Source organism: Thalassophryne amazonica, chromosome 6 (assembly GCF_902500255.1).
Source record: "Thalassophryne amazonica chromosome 6, fThaAma1.1, whole genome shotgun sequence".
NCBI classification, from domain to species: Eukaryota; Metazoa; Chordata; class Actinopteri; order Batrachoidiformes; family Batrachoididae; genus Thalassophryne; species Thalassophryne amazonica.
The window spans coordinates 102,936,840-102,960,319 of NC_047108.1; the positions used below are offsets into that span (position 1 = coordinate 102,936,840).

The 23,480-nt window shown below is 41.9% G+C and overlaps 1 protein-coding gene across 3 annotated transcripts in view; it reads left to right on the forward strand.

The window, feature by feature from the left end:
* The first annotated feature begins 10,410 nt into the window (after window positions 1-10,410).
* LOC117512799 (oxysterol-binding protein-related protein 2-like) overlaps window positions 10,411-23,480 on the forward strand; it is a 51,324-nt gene continuing 38,254 nt past the window's right edge. For 2 of the 3 annotated variants that reach the window (XM_034173018.1, XM_034173019.1), the window contains exons 1-2: window positions 10,411-10,507; window positions 10,771-10,893. In XM_034173018.1, coding sequence (XP_034028909.1) covers window positions 10,857-10,893 — 37 coding nt within the window. In that variant the 5' untranslated portion in view covers window positions 10,411-10,507; window positions 10,771-10,856. Of the gene's footprint in view, window positions 10,508-10,752; window positions 10,894-23,480 lie in introns of those variants that run through there. The other variant, XM_034173020.1, reaches the window with a different exon arrangement.

Here is a 23,480-nt window from a genome sequence, read left to right on the forward strand (position 1 = left end):
AGTAAAAATCCCTCAGAGCGCACTGATCAGACTGGCCGATACCTCTCCATCAATCCCGAAGGCTGAAACTATGTGCACAGGGCAGACACGCACGCGCAGCGATAACGTCAGACTTGACGAAATTTAACGAGACGACTTCTGGTCAGCACTTCCAAAATAAAACGAGAATCTGAATAATTACTTTTTGCCAAACGCACTGTGTTCCAATAGTTTTGTCTTTGCATGCTTTTTGTAGTTTACACACGATGCTTTTTAACCACAATAACAATAATAATAACCATTTTTAAACAACCAGGTGGAGGAGTTTAAGTATCTTGGGGTCTTGTTTTTGACTGGGTTTGATAGACGGATTGGGGTAGCGTCTGATGTTTTTTACACACACTGTAACTGGACCATCATGGTGAAGAAGCAGCTGAGCCAGAAGGCAAGACTCTCAATTTACCAGTCGATTTAGGCTCCTATCCTCACCTAATGGTCAGGAACTTTGGGTAATGATAGAAAGAATAAGGTCACATGTAAAAGTGACGGAAATGAGATTCCTCTATGGCAGTGGTGTCCAAAGTATTCCAGAAAGGCCTTTCTGGAATACTTTGGACACGACTGCCCTATCTGGTTTACACTCCTGAACAAGGGTGAGAAGCTTGACTTGGAGAGGGACTCGAAATACAGACACTGCTTCTTTGCATCAAAAGCAGCCACCTGAGGTGGTTCACGGACCTGGTGAGGATGCCTCCTGGGCGTCTCCTTAGGAAGGTCTTCCAGGCACATCCAAATATGGGAAGAGGCCCTGAGGAAGACCCAGGACATGCTGGAGGGACTATATCTCCCAGGCCCAGCTACTTTAGGAAGGCCTCCAGATCCCCCAGGAAGAGTTAGGTTGAGGACTGGGAAGTGTGGGATACACAGTACTGCGTGGTCTGGACACGGATAAGCGGCAGAAAATGAATGACTGAATGAAGAATAAGAATAATAATAACTTACACACTGTTGCAAAATGTCAAAACTCAAACATTTTTCTTCAAGTTTTATCATATAGTGAATCATCATAAACAGATAAGATATTTAATGCAAAAAATATCTTCCTCTTCTGGCTTTCTTCACTGTTGCTGCAAAGCTCCCCATCCAAATAGAAGATAGTAGTTTCACACTGGTGGATAATTGTAGAATGGGGCCTGTATAGAATCATGTCATTTTTTTTAATGAGTATCATGATAATGGCAAAAGTCAACTATGGCATAGAAGAAATAATGATACCTGATCCCTTGCAGAAGAACCATAAATGATTTATAAAATATACTAATAGGAAAAGACATAGTGCAGCAGATCTGAAACAATCGTGCAAATGGTGATACAAGCACCAAAGTTGGCACAAATACTCCTTAGACATTACTCTTTTGAAAAAAAAAAAAAAACAACTGGCCACTTGAATTTTCAATAGGTGGCCAGGTAGGGGTCAATTGAAGAATTACACAGGGGTCAAAATTAAAAATGCTCGAATCATTTTGAAAACTACACCACATTATTTGTCTGATCCTAAAGATTGCAAAAAGGTATAGTTTGGACTATCTATGACTGAATGATCAGATGTTATGGGGTAAAAACAGCAAAAATGGTGGCAAAGGTCAGTTTCAGTTTGTACAGTTGCCCAAGGTCAAAGGTCATGTGACTAATGGTGATGTCCATAATCAAGTTGCTGGGTATCATAGTCAGACCATACACACGACCTGTAGGACCTGTATAGAGCAGACATAAAATCTGTTACTTTTTCTCAGTGAATTCTGGCATTCATCAGGGATGTGTCCTGGCTCTTCTCCCTCTTCATAAATGGAGAACGGGTGGAAACTGTCACCACCTTCAGGTTTCTGGGCACCCACATCTCCAACATGATTGTCATGTTCTCCCTGACCCCTGGTTTTTATTCTGTTTTTAACCTTGTTGTCATGTGTGAGTTTTTCCCCCAGATGGCTCCCTCGGGTTAGTTCCACACCTGCTGCGCCTCACCGCTCATCTCAGATGCACACCTGCTGTGAATAAGCGAATGATGAGAGGCGGACTATTCAAACTCATACTTTCAGATCAGTGGTTGCCAGATTCTTGCATGAGAATCCAAAGTGAGATTCTTCCCAGAGATCCTAGAGATTCCAGGTGCTTCCATGATCCAGTGGACAGAGCACGATTCCTCTCTGTGACCTTGACCGCATCTTCCTGCTGCTCCCATGCGCCTAAGACGTCCGAGCTACCCGCAACTAAACTCAAGGTAACCTGGCCAGCTCTCTAATAGAGCGAACTGTCTTTCCTGGTGTTCCAGACGCCTTCCTGAGTGGCTCCCACGCTACCCTGGTTCCTGGCTCTTGGCTACCTGCATAGCAACGTCACTTTGGCACTCTACGGCTATCAGCTCAGAGCGCGGCTCTGCTTCACACCAGTTAAGGTCCTTCTCGTCTCAGTGGGATTCCATTCTTGTTCCTCTCTGTGACTGTGTGATGATAAAGAACTGTTCCAAGAACTCTTCCTAAGAACTGTATGAACTCTGACATTGAATGATTAAGAGTCCAGCCGTCTAAGTCCTGCTTAATTTGGAACTGCGTCACAAACACGCAATACTTGACCTCTGACCTCTGGAGACAATTTATGAACTGTGAACTCTTTCTGAACAGTAAACCTTATTTTCTAAGAAGTGAACATTATTTCCAGAACTGTCAACAATTCTATTTTAAGCCTTCTGAGAGCTGTGAATTGTTTAAGGCTTCCAGTGTTATGAGTGCAATCACTCACCATCTGTGTCTTCTTTCCCTCAGTTCCTGGTCTCAGACCCATGCGTCCCACCTGGTCCTGGTCCCTGAACCCCAGCTCTCAGTTCTCCTTCAAGACTGGCTTGGGTAACTGCAGCTCCTTATTTTCACCGCCTGGAGTGGGCTAACTCTCCATTCCGCAGGCATCCCCAGTGCAGCACTATTATTTGTCCTTAAAAATAAATATCTTTTCTTTTTGAAACCACTCTGTGTCTTGCTCCCTAGCATTTGGGTCCATTGCCTGAATCGGTCCCGTCCGTACTTCTAACCTTAACAATCAGGGCTCTGGATGAGAAGGCTCAGCAGTGGCTACTCTTCCTGCGTGTCCTCAGGAAGAACAACCTGGAGGCCTTCTATCACTCCTTGGTGGAGCGCGTAGTGACATAATGTCTGGGTGTGTGGTACACGGGCTCCACAGCCAAAGACAGGAAGGCAGTGCACAGGGTCATAAACACTGCCCAAAAGGTCATCAGCTGCCCTCTGGAAACCATCACCACATCCTGCTGCCTGAGGAGAACCAAGGCCATCACAGGAGACCCCACACACCGTGCGCATCTCCTATTTATGACTTGCATTGTGTTAGCGCTGACATTTTGGTCATGTAGTGCAATTCTGTGGGCATGATTGAACATGTAGGTGCCCACCGGAGTCTCACACTTTTTTCATGCTCCCGTCACGAAAGCAGTCACGTTTTTTATTTTACTATTTATAACCTCTCACACCTCTCCCTTCCCCTAACCATAACCCCCACATTTTGTGATGCCATCACGAAATGGTGTGAGATTGAGTTGAGGTGCCTCAGTCAGTATTAAGGACCCCAGAGGCTGGAAAAGGAAAAGGACATGCTCCTGCATCACTTGGCTGCCGCAGATAGATGGTTACCTTTGAGAGGTTTGTTTATTCGCGTATTTTCGCAAAGTGACTTTTTGTGAAGCATGTGCTTGCTTTCCCATTACAAATATTTTGAAACAAACTATCACTGTGTGAAGTAATTGTTTTTGTGAAGCCACTGATTTATTTGGGTCAAAGTTTCAAAAAGACTTTTTCCTACAATACTGTTTCAAATGATTTGGGAGGGGTTACAACCTGAAGTCTGTGTGTGTGTTGTTCAAATGTTTATTACAACAAACTATAACAATGAATACAAACAGTGGAAAAAGTACAATACTGAATAAAACCAACTTTTAGCTCTGTGATGCTATAGATAGAATAGTTATTGTATGGTGAACAATAAAACCTGAGACCTCATTCAGACTTTGACACGTGTGTTTTGGTGCCTTTGTGTGAGAGCGAGATCAGATCACACTGCTCCCTCTGAGGACAGAAGCGTTAACATATACACGTTACATTTCACAAGTTCATCTTTAAATGTTTTAGTAGCTTTATGAGTCTTATTGTCTCAAGTCTGTTTGTCTGGCACTCATAGATCACTCAGTTAGTAATTCACATCATAACGACACTTATGTAGATGTCACATTGTCAGTTTTACAAACACAAAACTGATTTTTTTTTTTTTTTTTTTCCCCATTCTTTTGACAACTTCTCAGGAGTCATTTGGTGCATTTGCTTTATATTTGGTATGACGTTTGTAGCTGCACCTGCCTTTTTGTGAATCTCTCACATTATAACTATTTAAAGAGTGCAAATGTTTCCAACTTGTGCCTAGTGATTTTCAAGATTTCATCCTGTAAATATCTGCTGTGGAAAATTACTGACACCTAGTGGTTTTATAAAGCCCGTGTAATTTAGTGTCACTTACTGGTAGAGGTGGGCGATACCGGGAATTTTGGTATTGATCCGATACCAAATAAATACAGGCCCAGTATCACCGATATCGATACCGATACCAATACTTTTTCATATTTAAGCTTCATACAATCCAAAGGATCCAAAAGACCCAGGATAGAATTTCGCCAAACATTGTACGTGACAACAAAATACTTTATTATCACAATCAACGCCAGACATAGAACTTCTTACAGTGTCACTTCGCCCCTATTATCTGCCCCGTGAATTCCCACAGCTTTTCATCACTGTGGTTTACATACATCCGAGAGCTAATGCCAACTCTGTCTGTTCTGCCATCTTTGATGTGGTGCAGAAATTGATGTCTCACTCACCTGACACTCCAATCTTCTTGCTTGGCGACTTCAATCATGTGTCCTTGGATAAGACTCTCCCCAATATGTATCAGTATGTTACCTGCCCTACCAGGCGGGATAAAACTATTGATCTCTGTTACGGGTCTGTTAAGGAGGCTTATAAGTCTGTGTCCTTGCCTCCTCTTGGTTTTGGGGATCACTATTTTGTGCATTTGCTGTCCTATTATAAGTCTCTGCTTAAGAGGGTGAAGGTCTCCACAAGAGAATTTAAGGACTGGAACAGTGATGCAGTGCTTTGCCTTCAGGAGTGCTATGAATGTACGGACTGGGACATATTTATAGAGGCATGTGGCGATAACCTGGATGAACTGGCGGATGTGATCTGCTCTTATGTGGTGTATTGTAGGGATATGTTGATTCCTACTAAAAAAGTGAAAATATATCCTAACAACAAACCCTGGGTTACAAAGTCTGTGAGAATCAGTTTACAATCTAAGAGAGAGGCTCATAGATCGGGGTCAGTTACGGAATTATGCAATGCTACTAAAGAAGTGAAAATGGTGCTGGAAAAGGCTAAGAGAAATTATGCAGGGAAAATAGAGGAAAAGATGGCAAATAAAAATTTTGGATCTGCTTGGTCGTGTATGAAGACAATAGCTGGGCTTCAGGAGCCCAAGTCCAGATCCATCACCTTGCTGAAGAACTATCAGACAGATGTTGAATTTGCTAATGCTCTGAATACTTTTTACACAAGGTTTGATATCTCAGATCACAGTTCAGAGATTAAGGAAATAAAGCATAAAGTGAAAGACAGTCAGCACTTTTTTATTTCTCAAAAAGAGGTAGAAAAATCTTTTTGTGCCCTCAAATCAAAATGTCAGGGCCCTGATAATGTTTGCAATCGCCTCTTAAAAAACTGTGCTAAAGAGCTGAGTCCTATTTTCCAATTTATTTTCAATATGTCTCTGGAAATGCAAACTGTGCCAAATGTGTGGAAAGACGCTGTTGTTGTCCCTGCCACCAAAAATTGTACTCCAAAGGTTCTAAATGACTTTGGTAACATATATCACATGTCATAGAATCCAATGGACGTTGACCTTGTTTGACCTTTACTTTGGAGACCAAACATTCAACACAATCAAAACTATTCAATTTATTAATCCTATTAGCTCAACCAATAATTTGCATCACTTTTTACCAAAATTGAAGAAACTTTAACTTTTGACCCCTGTACAAACTGAAACTGACCTTTGCCACCATTTTTGCTCTTTTTACCCCATAACTCCATAACATTCAGTCATAGATAGTCCAAACTATACCTTTTTGCAATCTTTATGATCAGACAAATAATGTGGTGTAGTTTTCAAAATGATTTGAGCATTTTTAATTTTGACCCCTGTATAATTCTTCAATTGACCCCTACCTGGCCACCTATTGAAAATTCAAGTGGCCAGTTGTTGTTTTTTTTTTCAAAAGAGTAATGTCTAAGGAGTATTTGTGCCAACTTTGGTGCTTGTATCACCATTTGCACGATTGTTTCAGTTATCTGGTGCACTACACCTCTACTTACTGGTGTAGGGCTGGAATTAAAACTGCAGCTTAATTTGAACTATTAAACTATTGTACTGTTAAATGATAAATTTTGAGTTATTTGGAATTAGTTTCAAGCACAAAAATATAAATAAATTATTTCCAAATTAAACATATATTTATGGAAAATGTGTAATGGCAACCTTTTATGGAGTTTGAGTCAAACAAAAACTCTGGTAACTGTTAGAATAATCATTTATAATCACATCCGACTGACTTTAAACTCCAACAGGGCAATTATGCCACAACAAAACCCTCCCTAGTGTATGCTCATTTGTGTGTTTGCCTGTGATGAATCCGCCAGGTTTCATCCACTATTGCGTGAATGTAAATTGTGCAAACTACAAAAGTTATTCTTTGCTGTGTTGCAAGATCTTGTCTTCAAGGTGTGTATACAATCAGTCTCTGACAGGAGCGCAAAGTATACCAATCAGTGGTGGGGCAGCTTACTGGTAGTCTAAGTGAGGGGTCCTATACAGGCCCAACATCGCAGTGATTATCACCACATACTGTAGCATGAACCAGATGGGATGCCAGTCCCACAAAGGTTCCTCCATAGCCAGTTCCTCTACTCATTTACAGGTGGGTGGACTGGGACAATGTAAATTAAGCCTCTTGTCCAACATAGACAGGTAATCTGAAGTGGAAACACCTCGGAATGTAACCCTGGTCTGCAGATTCAGGGTTCTGCAGTCCAGGGATGATTGTGACTAAAATTGCACACTGTGTTCAGGAAACAGGGTATATGTAACCCAGGAGAACATGACCCACTTTCCATACCTGGGCAGCCATGTGTCATCAAATACCAACATCAATGACAAGATCAAACACCAACTCAAGTGTGTAAGAATTGCCTTCGGCCAGCTTTGCACCTGTGTTTTCAATAACAGAGACCTTTGACACAAAATGAAAATCCTCATCTACAAAGATGTTGTCATGCCAACCCTGTTGTACGTACAGATCTGAGACCTGGACCACCTACTGCCGCCACCTGAAGACCCTCAAGTGATTCCACCATTGCAACCTGAGAAGTATCCTTCACATCAAGTGGGAAGACAACCATACTAGAGCCCGACCGATATATCGGCCGGCCGATATTATCGGCCGATATAAGCCCTTTTCAAAGTACTCACTAGTAAGTCCCTTTGGCTGCTCCCTTGTTTGCACTCGGGGTTGCCACAGCAAATCCAAGGTGGATCTGCATGTTGAATTGGCACAGGTTTTACACCGGATGCCCTTCCTGACACAACTCCATATTACATGGAGAAAAGTGGCAGGGGCGGGATTTGAACCCGGAACCTTCTGCACTGAAACCATACTCACTATCGGCCAAAATTTTACCGATAGAATGCTGATAATTTCTCATAAACAGAACAGTTACTGAAATAATGTTTGTGTCACCAATGTAAAATGTCCTTGCACCGTCTGTCCAGTAGATGGAGCTCTGACTCCATTCAACTGAGAGCTGCTTGCACACCTGCTTAAATGTGTTCATCACCGGCCCCCGTAGTTCGCCGTCACACTGCACTGATCGGCTGACAAAAGCATACAAGTAAGTTTTTCGGGATCTATATCCTTATCCTGAACCTATATCTAAGATGCAGCAACAAGAGGTACAAGATCAGATGTATTTCACAACTCTTTTTAAGGATATGTATTTGCTAATTTCATAAAGGTTTAATTCTTGATTGCATTTTTTGAACTTGAAAATTCTAAAGTTAATCAATATGAGGACAAAGCTTCAGCTTTTAGCTCATACCTTTTTTGTTAAGGGTCCAAAAAAAGAACATTATATTCATTTAAAAAAAAAAATAATATTGTCTGATATATCAGCTATCTGCAAATCAGCCAATTTACAGATTATCAGCATTTTTTCATCCAAATATCGTTATCGGCATCGGCCTCAAAAAATCCATATCAGTCGGGCTCTAAACCATACCAACATCAGTGCCCTGGCTGAAGCCAAGCTACAGAGCATTGATTGTGTCATTGATCGTCAAGAACCACCTTTGGTGGGTGGGTCGTGGGTCATATCATTAGGATGGATGACAGCTGACTTTCCAAGCAGATCTTCTACACCCAGCTGAGCAAATGAAAACTTTCCAGGGAATAACAGAAGAACTGCTACAAGAACCTCTTGAAGCACAATATCAAGAGCTGCAGGGGCAGATCCAGGATTTTGTAGTGGGGGGGGGGGGGACAGAGATTTGCAAATGAGCAAGGTGTGACTGGGCTGGGGGGGTCTGAGGGGAATTGTTTTTTTTTTTTAGTTTTAGGTGCCATTTCCTGCATTTTGGTGTATATTTTACAAAAAATACACCACAGTGAAAAGAGACTTAACCCGTTTTTTGTTTTTTTTTTGTTTTTTTTTATTTGTACTTGTGTTGTACAATCTTGAATTTGATGCTGTGATGTTATGCTGACAAGTAACAGAGAACATGTGAAATGTCTGTGGCTAAAAAAGTCAACACCTTTGCTACACCTTGGTCTGGTATAAATGTATCTAGCTGAGTCATTTGTTGCTGACTAGAGCATTCAAAAAGAGGATTCTTGCAAGGATTTTTTTTTTCTATGCCCAAGTGATCTGCCCATGAGATGCTCCATCGATTGGAAGACCTCAAAAGAACAAGAAAGGGACCAAGCCAGCTGGTGAGCAGTGATCCATATGCGAAAGGAAGTCTTTGAAAAAATGTGGATGAACAACACAGAAGAGAGGAGAAAGACAACAAGATCCTGACCAACAGAAGCTTCCAGCAGCAACCACATGCAACGTCTGCACATCAAGACTGGGCCTGATCAATCATCTCTATGTCCACCATCCCATCCGGGAATCGACCAAGAGACAATCATCCTCGCCACCGAAGGACTGCCACAAGCATATCTAACTCCTGTAAGTAGAGGTGGGCGGATCGATTCTAATATCGATAATATCGATACCAACGCTGGTATTGATATTGAATGATCCTCGTGTATAAAGATCGATACTCAAGCTTTTTTTTCTCTCCCGCATGCACTGACTGCTGCGCACACAGATTTGTCAAAGTCTACTTTCTGTCTGTAAGAGCAGCGCTGCGCTGTGTCACACAACACGGAGCAGCGCACCCTTGTATTGTGGTTTGTCAGCCCTCTACCTCAGGAGATTTTGTTTTAAGTTGTGTTGAGTGATATTTTTTTTAAACAAAAATGTTGATTGTGATAATAAAATATTTTGTTGTCACGTACAATGTTTGGCAAAATTCTATCCTGGGTCTTTTGGATCCTTTGGATCTACGAAGCTTAAATATGAAAAAGTATCGGTATCGATATCGATACTGGCGATACTGGGCCTGTATTTACTTGGTATCGGATCAATACCAAAATTCTCGGTATTGCCCACCTCTATCTGTAAGGGCACAAATCATTTTCATTTACAGCTAAAGTAGATGTAGCAAGCCTTCTTTTTGATCAACCTGTTGACAGCAGAGGCCAGACACGAAGTGAGCTCAGCTCCCTTGTTTTGCACTCGGGGTTGCCACAGCAAATTCGTGGATCTTCATGTTGATTTGGCACAAGTTTTACGCCTGATGTAATTTCTGACGCAAGAGAAATGTGCCAGGGGTGGGGTTTGAACCGGGAACTGAAACCAAGTGCACTAACCGCTGGACCACCATTCCATAAATCAAAGCTCATTCACGACCATCCTGCCCTCTGGTGGACAGACTTTAATGCTTCAGCTGCATATGAGGTAAGCAGGTGAACTTGTGAAGAAGAAAATGAAGTGTCAGTTTTACAAAAAGTAAGGCAGTAAATTGTATGGCTTTTATTCCATACCGATACAAATGCCAGCGTAGTGAACCGCCGCTGATAACTAAAATAGCCGAACGTCTCCTCTGTGATTTCTATTTCGAGATGACTCCGAGCTGCGGTCTGATTGGCTGAGACACCTATCAATCACGGTGTCCTTGCCTCCCTCCTTCCGCCCAGTTTCAGAAGCGGCTCACTCTCGGTTAAGTTCGATACTAACTCTTTAATTCGACATTATTTCACAGGTATACAATCAGTGAACTGTTTAAATTTTGTGCCAGACTGTATGTGGGTCTTTGCATGACGGTTGATGTGCTGAATCTTAAATTAAGCCGTGCTGTTCACTCGGCAGCCGTCAAGTTGAAGTTTTAGCTCCGTGCAGCAGCGATGCTAACAGCTAGCTAGCGAGTGAACTGACAGTTTCCAGCACGTTCCTTTTGTTTTATTGACAGCAGGAGCAGATATGTTTGGCTCTGACCGCCTCTGACGTGCTGTCCGTGCTGTTGCAGTATTTCTGCGATGCATGGAGAGAGGCTGGGCCGGTGGTGGGAACATGATTAGTGAGTAATCCGGACAATTACTGCTCAGTATGAACAGCGAAGACGAGTTCTACGACGCTGAGACAGGTGAGGTGGCGTTATGATTTATATTTAATATTTAATTTATTACACTTTCTCAGTGGTATATTAATATACATTACAAATACAAATTATTTAAAATCACTGTAGTAGCAAGGTATAAAATAAATGAAACTCCATAATATATATTAAAAAAGACAAGTAATTGAATTACAATTTAATCCTCTGGGGTCTGAGGGCGTTTTTTGGACAGTTCACTCGCCTGGCATAAATGTTTTATTATTGCTGTTAACAGCTCTCCCTGCATCCCACAATCAAGTTTTATGCCTCTTTTTTTCAGGACAATCTGTGCTTTCAGAATATATGTTTTTGTTGTGTTTTATAAGTGTAATAAAGGTTTACAATCAAAAATAGGCAAGGAAAAAAATAAAGTGAAAAATAATTTTCCGCACACATTTATTCAAAACACACAGCAAACTATAAAAAATAACTGTTTTGACACTTTATAAAGGTAATTTGAGGTCTTGTGTGAAAGACTGTACAATAAAAAGGTTCATACAATAAACACAAATGCACATTTTGAACAATATATACAAAATGGTCTATGCGTTTTGTTGTCCATTGATATGGTAAACAGTACTTTACGCAGAGAAAGCAACATAGTTATCCAGTAACATTCACACGCAAACTAGTGGAGGTATCCTGATAGTTACGCATTCTTTGTTTGAGCACATGAGATTGTCATCAGAGGCTCTCCGTGTGCTCCTGCTTTCACTGATCGCTGTGCGTAATGGCGCAGGGCACACCGAGTATGTACTAATAGTATGTACTTATTGGAGCACCCAGGGGGCTATTTAAATGGGCCAACTAGTAACATATCACTCCTGAAAACGATCTTTGGTTTTTCACGTGAGGTAAATCTGCCCTACAATTGGATTTTGGAAAACCATGTGATGGTGAACCAGTTCCGATTGGACACTCACATTGCGCACATCATCACACAGCTTGTATGAGGAGTACAAAGATGGCCGATGGCTGGCTCGAAAGTCCATGGAGTTAACTTTTCAGCAAAAAAAAGTAAGTTTCTATCTCATCTCATTAAAAAGTTATTTATAATTTAGTAAAGCTTGGTCTTAGCCGTCGTATGCGACGGCGTCGGCCCCAGAGGGTTAAAGAAGGAGCTGAGCCAGAAGGCAAAAACTCTCAATTTACCAGTCAGCTCAATTTACACTCCTATCCTCACCAATGATCATGAACTTTGGGTAATGACCGAAAGCTTAAGCTCGTGGACACAAGCGGCACAACTGAGATTCCCCTGTTGGGTATCTGGGTTTACACTCCTGGACATAGTGCAGCAGATAAGCGCGATGCTAAGCTACTCTGCAGCTGAGCTATGGAGCCTGAACAACAACAATGTCCCTCGGGACATTCTCGCTATCAGAGAGCTTGGTTTGCTCCGCTGGCCTTGCTGCGTCTACAGAGGCTCCTGGAGAAAGTTTGTATTCCATCGGACTGGGTCATCTGTGCCGGTTATCTGGTCAGCTGAGCGCATCAGCACTCGGCGCCACGTCATCAGAGCGCTGCAGCTTCTGGGACTTGTAGTCCTGATGTGACGACAGCGGTTTCTGACACTCTCCGGGCGCTGGATGGAAAACGTGGAGTGGATTTTAAGCTACTCAGGCCTATTCAAAGATGTCAGCCTGTCAAACCGACAGAAGTCTTCAGTTTGGGTCTCATTAACATCAGATCACTGTCCTCAAAATCCCTGTTTATCAAAGATCTAATTATGGATCATCACTTGGACATGATTGGGTTATGTGAAACCTGGCTCAAATCCACAGCTGTTCTTCCTCTGAAAGAGGCCTGCCCACCAGGGTACACATTTGCTCACGTCTCGTGGTGCGAAGCAAGGCGGGGGTGTTGCTTTTATTTATAAATCCAGGTTTACCTTCTTGACTGTTGGGGGTCATAAAAATAATTCGTTTGAGCATCTGACTCTCCGCTCTGCTCATGATAATACATATTTTCAGGGTCAGAAGTATGGAAATCAGTCATGCTATTTTGTCACTGTTTATAGGCCTCCCGGCCCATATTCTGAATTCTTAGATGAATTTGGTGCGTTCATCTCTAGCCTGTCAGCTAGTGCAGACAACATTTTGATTATTGGTGACTTTAACATTCATATAAATAAGCCCTCTGATCCCCTTTGCAAGTCATTTATGGAACTTGTGGATGCATTAGGATATCAGCAATGCATTCGAGACTTGACACATATTAGTGTAAATACCCCAGATTTGGTTCTCGCATATGGCCCTGCTGTCACGAACATTGACATTTTGCCTCTTGCCTCGGTGGTCTCTGACCACTCATTTATTAGGTGTGCATTCATGTTGTCGCGTTTAGTGGACCGAAAGCCTTGTCTATCTCTGTGGCGACGCATTAATCCCTCAACTATGACTGAACTCGAAGCCAGACTGCCTGAAATTTTGGCTTCAGGGTTGGAGAATATTCAATCAGTGGATAGTCTTGGCTTGAATTCAGCGCACAAGGCTACACTAGATAAGGTTGCGCCTCCTCTTTTAAGGCCACGCCTTCCCTAGGCACAGTCGCCTTGGTTCAATGGTTACTTGCGTGACCTTAGGCAGAAGGCTCGAGGTTTGGAACAGAAATGGCGTAGTTCTAAATTAGAGGTGTTCCACCTTGTATGGCGTAATGCTTTCTTAGATTATAAGCAGGCACTACTGGCTACAAAGCGTGCCTATTATTCTGATTTGATCAATAAAAACAAGCATAACTCAAAGTTTTTGTTTGAAACTGTAGCATTTCTCATTCATGGACAGCCACTTGTTATTCACTCTCCCTTTTCAGCACAGGACTTCTTGGACTATTTCGAGAAGAAAATTGAGGATATTAGGTTGAGCATATCTCAGCAGGCTTTGGTCCAACCACTGCATACTGCTATGAAGGTGGATGCGCCCAGTGAGGTGTTACCCAGATTTACAGATTTTGGTGGTCTCTCGCTAGGCGCGCTGACGAAGCTCATGACGTCTACTAAAAGCACAACCTATTTACTTGATCCTATACCAACAAAACTGTTTAAGGACCTGTGGCCCATTCTTGGACCAACTGTGCTGGAAATTATAAATCTCTCATTAACTTCTGGATCTGTTCCTAAATGTTTCAAGTCTGCAGTGATTAAACCGTTACTTAAGAAATCCAATCTCGACCCTAGTGTATTGAAGAATTATAGACTAATATCAAATCTATCATTTTGTTCTAAAATCCTGGAAAAAGTGGTTTTGCGACAGCTCGTGGACTACCTCACTGACAATAATCTTTTTGAGCCACTGCAGTCTGCTTTTAGAAAATATCACTCCACAGAGACAGCACTTACTAAAGTAGTGAATGACCTTTTGCGAGCAGTGGACTCAGATACCTGCTGGATCTTAGTGCTGCTTTTGATACTGTGGATCATCATATTTTACTCAGTAGGCTGGAGAATCACTTTGGGATTACTGGAACTGCTCTTGCATGGTTGACATCATACCTGTCCAGTCGTTCTTACGGTGTATTGTGTAATGGCACCTCCTCTGATCGTAGGGACATAAAGTTTGTGGTTCCCCAGGGATCCATTTTAGGACCCCTGCTTTTTTTTCCCTTTATGTAGCACCCCTTGGGAATATACTGCGGCACTTTGGGATTCCCTTTCATTGCTATGCTGATGACACTCAATTGTACATGCCAATAACTGCTGGTAATCTCATTCACATAAAATCTTTGGAAGATTGCCTTGCATCAGTAAGAAGTTGGATGTCTAGTAACTTCCTTCTTTTAAATTCTGATAAGACTGAAGTTATGGTTCTTGGTCCAGCGAGGTATCGGCATCAATTTGATCAGCTAGCACTTAGCTTAGCTGACCTGGTAAGCCCCTATGTACCAGCTCGGGCGCTGCGTTCTCAGGGTGCAGGACTTCTGTGTGTTCCCAGGGTGAATAAAAAGTCTGCCGGTCACAGAGCTTTCTCCTACCGTGCCCCAGCTCTGTGGAACGATCTCCCGGCACACATTCGGCAGTCGGATACTGTGGAGACTTTTAAGTCACATTTAAAGACTCATTTGTTTTCCCTGCTTTATCATTACTGTTATGATGTGTTTTTATTTTTGTGTTCTTTTATGGTCGTCTTTTTATTGTTTTAAATTTTTAATTTTTTTTTTTTATGTTGTGTGAAGCGCCTTGAGACGATTTCACCGTGAATTGGCACTTTATAAATTAATAAATTTGATTTGATTTTGATTTGATAAGAGAATGTTTACAGAGGAATCCTGCAAATGCATCAAATTCAGCACATATACTCCTTAGACATTACTCTTGAAAAAAACGACTGGCTACTTGAATTTTCAGTCCGCGGTCAGGTAGGGCTCAATTGAAGAATTATATAGGGATCAAAATTAAAAGATGCTCCAATCATATTGAAACCTCTACCACATTATTTGCCTGATCATAAATATTCCAAAAACATATAGTTTGGACTATCTGTGATTGAATGTTAGAGTTATGGGTTAAAAACAGCAAGAATGGTGACAAAGGTCTGCTTCATTTTGTACAGGGGTCAAAAGTTAAAGTTGCTCCAATTTGGTTAAAAAGTTATGCAAATTATGAGTTGAATTAACACAGTTTTAAAAAGGAATAGTTTGCACCATGTGTCATGCTTATTTATCACGTTACGGGGTAACATATGCCACGTCACAGAATCCAATGGACGCTGACCTTTTACTTTGGAGACCAAGCATTTAGCACTGTCAAAACTGTTCCATTTCTTAATCCTATTAGCTCAACCAGTAATTTGCATCATGTTTTACTAAACTTGGAACAACTTTAACTTTTGACTTTGTACAAACTGAAATTGACCTTTGTCACCATAACTTACTGTTTTTATCCCATAACTCCATAACATTCAGTTACAGATGGTCCTTATGATCCCCCTGTGTCAATACAACAGTCAGATTCTGTGGAGACTTTCAAGCCCAGATTTAAGACGCACTTATTTTCCCTTTCCTATGGTCAGATGGTTCTTATACCTTTTTTGAATCTTTATAATTAAAATTCAAGTGGCCAGTCAATATTTTTTTTCCAAAAGAGTTATGTCTAAGGAGTATTTTTGCCGAATTTGGTGCTTGTATGACCATTTGAAGGGTTGTTTCAGTTATCTGCTGCACTAACAAGGTGAGAAGCTCAACTATCCGGGAGGGACTCTGCATAGAGCCGCTGCTTCTTCACGTCAAAAGGTAGTTTGAGCATCGAGTGAGGATGCCTCCTGGTCATCTCCCAAGAGAGGTTTTCCAGGCATGTCCAACTGGGAGGAGGCCCAGAGGAAGACCCAGAACATGCTGGAATGATCATATTTACCAGCTGCCTTGGAATCACCTTGGGATTCCCCAGGAAGAGTTACAGGACTTGGCCAGGGATTGGGAAGTATGGAATGAGCTGCTTGGTCTGCTGCCACCACTACCTGGACCAGGATAGGTGATAGAAAAAAAAAGAATGAACAAACGAATTACACATAACTTAAAACATCAAAAGGGGATTAAAAAATTTGATAAGTGGCCCGGCAAGACTAAAAATAATAAGTTAAAGCAGTGGCTGTCCGTATACGTAGTCATGTTCGTATAGTGAATTTCTGTTTGTATGTACGGTGTATCCGGAAAGTATTCACAGCGCTTCACTTTTTCTGCATTGTGTTATGTTACAGCCTTATTTCAAAATGGAGTAAATTCCCCCCCCCCCCCCCCCAAAAAAAAAATTTCTGCTCACAGCACCCCATAATGACCTTATTTTTTAATTTTTTATTTATTTATTGCAAATTTATTTAAATTAAAAAAGAAATAAGAAATCACTTGTACATAAGTATTCACACCTTTTATTCAATACTTTGCACCTTTTTTCAGTTTCAGTTTTGAATTTATTTTCATTTATATACCACCAAATCACAACAGAGTTGCCTCAAGGTGCTTCACACAAGTAAGGTCTAACGTTGCTAACCCCCAGAGCAGCAGTGGTAAGGAAAAACTCCCTCTGAGGAAGAAACCTCAAGCAGACCAGACTCAAAGGGGTGACTGTCTGCTTGGGCCATGCTACAGACATAAATTACAGAACAATTCACAAAACAAATATACAGGAAATGCTGTTGGTGCACAGGACAGGAGGGTCTCCAGCACAAATACCACATCCATCTCTGGATGGAGCTGCACCTTAAACAGAGAGAAAAAACAGAATCAGGCACCAGACAGACAAGAAATACAGTATAATTTACCAGCATTAAACAATGAAAAACAAGAAATGCTAAGGTGATTGCCGACCACTAGCCCTAAGCTTCGCTAAAAGACCCAGAATTTAGGTAAAATTGAGGCCACGGCACACTCTGTTTCCTAATAAAATTAATTACATTGCATCTTAAGTCTGGGCTTGAAAGTCTCCACAGAATCTGACAGTTGTATTGACGCAGGGAGATCATTCCACAGAACGGGCACAGTAAGAGAAAGCTCTATGACCCACAGACTCCTTATTCACCCTAGGGACCCAAAGTAGTCCTGCACCCTGAGAACGCAAACCCGGGCCAGTACGTAAGGTTGGTCAGCTGTGTAGGAAGGTGCCAGTCCGTGAACAATTTTATAGACTAGTATCAGAACCTTAAAATCTGATCTCGCTGAGACAGGAAGCCAGTGAAGGGATGCCAAAATTGGTGTAATGCGGTTGAACTTTCTGCATCATGTCAAAAGTCTGGCTGCAGCATTTTGAACCAGTTGGAGAGCCCTAATGCTGGACTGCAGTAAACCATAAAATAGAACATTGCAGTAATCCGATGTAGAAGGGATAAACGCATGGATCAGGGTCTCAGCATCAGCCATAAACAGGATGGGACGAATCTTCGCCAATATTTCACAGGTGGAAGAAAGCAGTCATCATAATATTTCTAATCTGGAGGTCAAAGGACAATGTAGGATCAAAAATTACCCCAAGGTTCCACACTTTGTCAGTGTGATATATGACACACGAGCCTAGGCTAAGCATTAAATGGTCAAATTGATGCAGATGTCTCACTGGACCAAGAACCATCATTTGAGTCTTATCAGAGTTTAAAAGTAGGAAGTTGCTAGACATCCAACTTCTCACTGATGCAAGGCAATCTTCTAAGGATTTTATGTGAACGAGATTACCAGCAGTTATTGGCATGTATCAATCAATCAATCAATCAATTTTTTTATATAGCGCCAAATCACAACAAACAGTTGCCCCAAGGCGCTTTATATTGTAAGGCAAGGCCATACAATAATTATGTAAAACCCCAACGGTCAAAACGACCCCCTGTGAGCAAGCACTTGGCTACAGTGGGAAGGAAAAACTCCCTTTTAACAGGAAGAAACCTCCAGCAGAACCAGGCTCAGGGAGGGGCAGTCTTCTGCTGGGACTGGTTGGGGCTGAGGGAGAGAACCAGGAAAAAGACATGCTGTGGAGGGGAGCAGAGATCGATCACTAACAATTAAATGCAGAGTGGTGCATACAGAGCAAAAAGAGAAAGAAACAGTGCATCATGGGAACCCCCCAGCAGTCTACGTCTATAGCAGCATAACTAAGGGATGGTTCAGGGTCACCTGATCCAGCCCTAACTATAAGCTTTAGCAAAAAGGAAAGTTTTAAGCCTAATCTTAAAAGTAGAGAGGGTGTCTGTCTCCCTGATCTGAATTGGGAGCTGGTTCCACAGGAGAGGAGCCTGAAAGCTGAAGGCTCTGCCTCCCATTCTACTCTTACAAACCCTAGGAACTACAAGTAAGCCTGCAGTCTGAGAGCGAAGCGCTCTATTGGGGTGATATGGTACTACGAGGTCCCTAAGATAAGATGGGACCTGATTATTCAAAACCTTATAAGTAAGAAGAAGAATTTTAAATTCTATTCTAGAATTAACAGGAAGCCAATGAAGAGAGGCCAATATGGGTGAGATATGCTCTCTCCTAGTCCCCGTCAGTACTCTAGCTGCAGCATTTTGAATTAACTGAAGGCTTTTTAGGGAACTTTTAGGACAACCTGATAATAATGAATTACAATAGTCCAGCCTAGAGGAAATAAATGCATGAATTAGTTTTTCAGCATCACTCTGAGACAAGACCTTTTTGATTTTAGAGATACTGTGTAAATGCAAAAAAGCAGTCCTACATATTTGTTTAATATGCGCTTTGTATAACTGAGTATCATCAGTATAGCAGTGAAAGCTAATCCCAAAACACCACAATATGTGCCCAAGGGGTGCTATATAAAGGGTGAAAAGCAGGGGCCTAAGACAGAACCCTGTGGAACCCCAAATTTCATGTCACTAAAGTTAGAGGTAGTGTTAGTGTACAAAACACAGTGAGAACGACTGGTCAAGTCTGACGTCAGCGATGCAAGGGCGCTCCCAGTAATCCCAAAATGATTTTCCAGCCTATCAAATAGAATATGATGATCCACAGTATCAAACGCAGCACTGAGATCTAACAGCACCAGAACCGTAGTGGTGTCCGAATATATTACAAGCAGAAGATCATTCACCACTTTAGTGAGAGCCGTCTCTGTGGAATGATATTTTCTAAAAGCAGACTGCAGTGGCTCAAAGAGATTATTCTCAGTAAGAAAGTCCATGAGCTGCCGTGACACCACTTTTTCCAGAATTTTAGAGAAAAATGATAGATTTGATATCAGCCGATAGTTTTTCAATACACTAGGGTCAAGATTAGGTTTCTTAAGTAATGGTTTAATCACTGCAGATTTGAAACATTTAGGAACAGATCCAGAAGTTAAAGAAAGATTAATAATTTCTAGCGCAGTCGGCCCAAGAGTGGGCCACAGGTCCTTAAACAGTTTTGTTGGTATATGATCAAATAAACAGGTTGTGCTTTTTGTTGATGTTACGAGTTTCGTCACCACACCTCGTGATATACTATCAAATTCTGTAAATCTAGGTAATACCTTAGTAATGGCGCCCACCTCAATAGCAGGGTGTAGTGGCTGGGTTAAGGCATGCTGGGATATATTTAAAGTAGACCTGCATTGAAATAAATGCAGTCAGATGTTTGGACCAAAAAATGACTTATATTTACACATAAGATCCTTCTGAATGTAGTAAAGTAAATCTGCAAGCCCAGATCTGTCATTCAACGGAGAAATCTTCATTTAAAAATGACAAATTTACAGCTAAAATTTAGCCCTCCCAAAACTGTCATCACATCCGAGACGTCAGGGAAAAGACCCTATCCCAGCATGCATTGCGCGCGCCAACTGTAATTTGTGGATTTACGTCAGTTTGCATCTGCACCTTTTTCTTGTCTTATACGGAAGGATCTACTTTTTTTAAAACTTCATATTGTCTTGCGGCACGTTTGGTGAGTACACATTTCTTTTATTTGTGCTTGAAAATTATTTTGGGGGACTTTTTCATACGCCCGTTTGATTGAGTGGTGTCGCATTGAAAATCTACTGTCTTTCGCCTCCGGTACCGTCGCGGGGTACGGAGGTGGGACCCGCAAAGAATTCAAGTCATTAAAAAGATATAAACCTCTCTCAGCGGCCACGGAGCTCTGCGGCTCCGATTACCGAGACATGCAGCGCTGCGGAAAGTCTGTCTTTGCAGCTACAGGTGTCACCGGCCGCTCCGCATCAAAACAGCAAGCGTAGTTTCTGGACTTTTGCCAAGTTGGCTGCACCTCCATTCAGTAGACAGGGACGTGGTGCCGGCTGCACAGCAGACACGGGGGTGATGTGAGTGGCCTGCTTCAGCGTTTACCGAGCACGCAGACTCAATAAGCGCAGCGGAGGCAGAGAGCGAGGCATCGGGGAAGAACGTCAGCCGCTGTCGATGTCGCCGCTGATCTGAGCATGCAGAGCTGTATCTCACATTCATTGCAGCTTACTTTTGGATTCTGAAACCAGGACGTGTATAACAGTAACATTACTAACAGATAAAGTCAATTTCAATGCGGGATCGGACTGAAGGCGCAAGCGCTCTGTCTTCTGCCGGACGTCACTGCAATGACCCGGATGTACAAACAGTTTTCGCTGAGGGCCAAATTTTAGCTGCAAATTTGTCATTTTTAAATGACAATTTCTCCGCTGAATTACAAATTTGGGCTTGCAGATTTACTTTACTGCATTCATAAGGGTCTTACAAATACATATCAGCTATTTCTTTCTGAGATCTGACATTTATTTCAGTGCATGTCTACTTTAACCTAATGTCTTCTCTTTTCTTCTCAAAGTAATCCAGGAAATCTTGTGCTGTAAAAGGAGAGTGAACTACAGGTGGTTGTCCATGAATAAGTGTTGCCACCATGTCGAACAAGAACTTTGAGTTATGCTTATTTTTGTTGATCAAATCAGAGTAATAGGTCCGCTTTGTAGCTAGTAATGCATGCTTATAGTCTAAGATAGCATCACGCCACGCAAGGTGGAATACGTCTAATTTTGAACTACACCATTTCCGTTCTTGACCTCTAGCCTTATGCTTGAGGTCATGCAGGTAGTCATTGAACCAAGGTGACTGTGTTTTGGGGGAGCATGGTTTTAACACAGGTGATGCAATCATGCAGGGCTTGACATAAACCAATTTGTCCCATTGGCCCATAGGGCCAGTAGAATTTAGATGTTAGTGGCCCACAGTGTAGGAGCACTGGCTCATGGTTTTGCACGTGAGAGTTCATGATATTCCAGCTTGAAATCGTGCAAATAAAACTGCCTATATAATATAAACCAATCCAGAAAAAACATAAAATAGTCTATGGACCTTGAAGTTAAAAACAAAAAAAAGAATTTATCAGAGGGCATTCTCAAGTGTAAAAAAAAAAATAGTGACTCCCATAAAATTTATAGGGCATTTTTTTTAAGAAACCCGCAGAGTTGGCTAACTCACAGTCAGAAATGTAAAATACAGATGTAGGTCCATATCAAAACTAAAAAGTATGCCTTGTCTGGATTGGAGTTATAGATCTAAAAATTGAAAAAAAAAAAAAAGCTTGGTCCTTTGCTCATGTTGTCACCGTGGGGTTTCCACAAAAGCAAGCTGGTTAGACTTTTAAACTAGCTTCAAAACAGCCAGGGTCTACCAGGACCAAGCATATACTTTACTTACTTGTCAGCATATGATGGATAGGCCCTGCAGATTTGGCAGAAAACCTCATTCTTCTCTTGGTCATGACTAAGCCCCGGCCATTTCTGTGGCCAGGTCGGGACAAAACCTCTCTTCCTCATGTTTCTTTCATATAGCCTGTCTCTCTTCCTTAACTCATCATCACTTACAGGCCTGGCATTTTTCTGGCCTGAGCCGGATTTCCGGCTTTTGGATCCGGATATATGCAGCGGAGGTGACAGGTTGCCATGTAATCCCTATGGAAGGATGCGTTGTATGTAGTGATGTGGAGATGTCTGTCTGGAGTTTATACTTGATGTGGACATGTCCTGTCTCTGGCAATTAGCCTGTGAGCAGGACTTATGTCCCTTTTGTCTTTTATTTAACACAATTATGACAGAGTTTGAGGGGGAGAAAGTGAGGAAGTGCTGTCGGTGTTTTGTTTTTTTTTTTGTTTTTGTTTTTTGTTTTGTTTTGTTCTTGTGGTTTTTTTTTTGTTGTTTGTTGTTTTTTGTTTTTTTTCGCGCACGCCTAACGAATCGTCCGTGAAGATCTAGGGCAGTCACAATTAACTACAATATTCGCCAATCGCGATTATTTTTCATATTCACGATTACCATGAATTATTTATTTTATCCACAAAGCATAAAACGACTCAGAATCTGATGTCATTGTGCTGCAGCCTCGCTCACACTGTTTCGCAGGCAGGACAGGAACATGGAGGGTGAGGAGGGATCCGTCCTGCCGTTTGGATAAGACGGCCGATTAAAACAGTGGCCATCTTCTTCAAAGCCATCTAAAATGCGGTGTGTGCGCGCATGTGCGTGCAGAGTCAACAGGCTGCAGACTTCGAGGGAGGGGGATTCCTGAATGGAGGCACGACACGTTACAGTCTGCTGAGAACCATCAGTACACGCAGCGGGCACGGAGCAGAGAGAGGATTTTAACCCAAATGAACATGTTAAAAAAACAAAACAAAATGTGGAGCTGCCTTTACTTCTCTCTGAACTTTCTCTCCCGGTGTGATTCTGCTGTTACCATCCTGTTCACACCATGTGCGTGTCGTATACTGAATTTATGAGAGCATGAGATGAAATAAACGGTCAAACATCTTTAAAAACGTATTTAAAAAATGAGAATATATGAATGAGTAAGTAAGTCCCTTCGGCTGCTCCCTTGTTTGCACTTGGGGTCACCACAGCAAATCCAAGGTGGATCTGCATGTTGAATTGGCACAGGTTTTATGCCGGATGCCCTTCCTGACGCAGCTCCACATTACATGGAGAAATGTGCCAAGGGTGGGATTTGAACCTGGTACCTTCTGCACTGAATCCAAGCGCATTAACCACTTGGCCACCACCCCTGCTATGTGAGAACATATACAACCCCTGGCAAAAATTATGGAATCACGGCCTCGGAGGATGTTCATTCAGTTTTTTAATTTTGTAGAAAAAAAGCAGATCACAGACATGACACAAAACTAAAGTC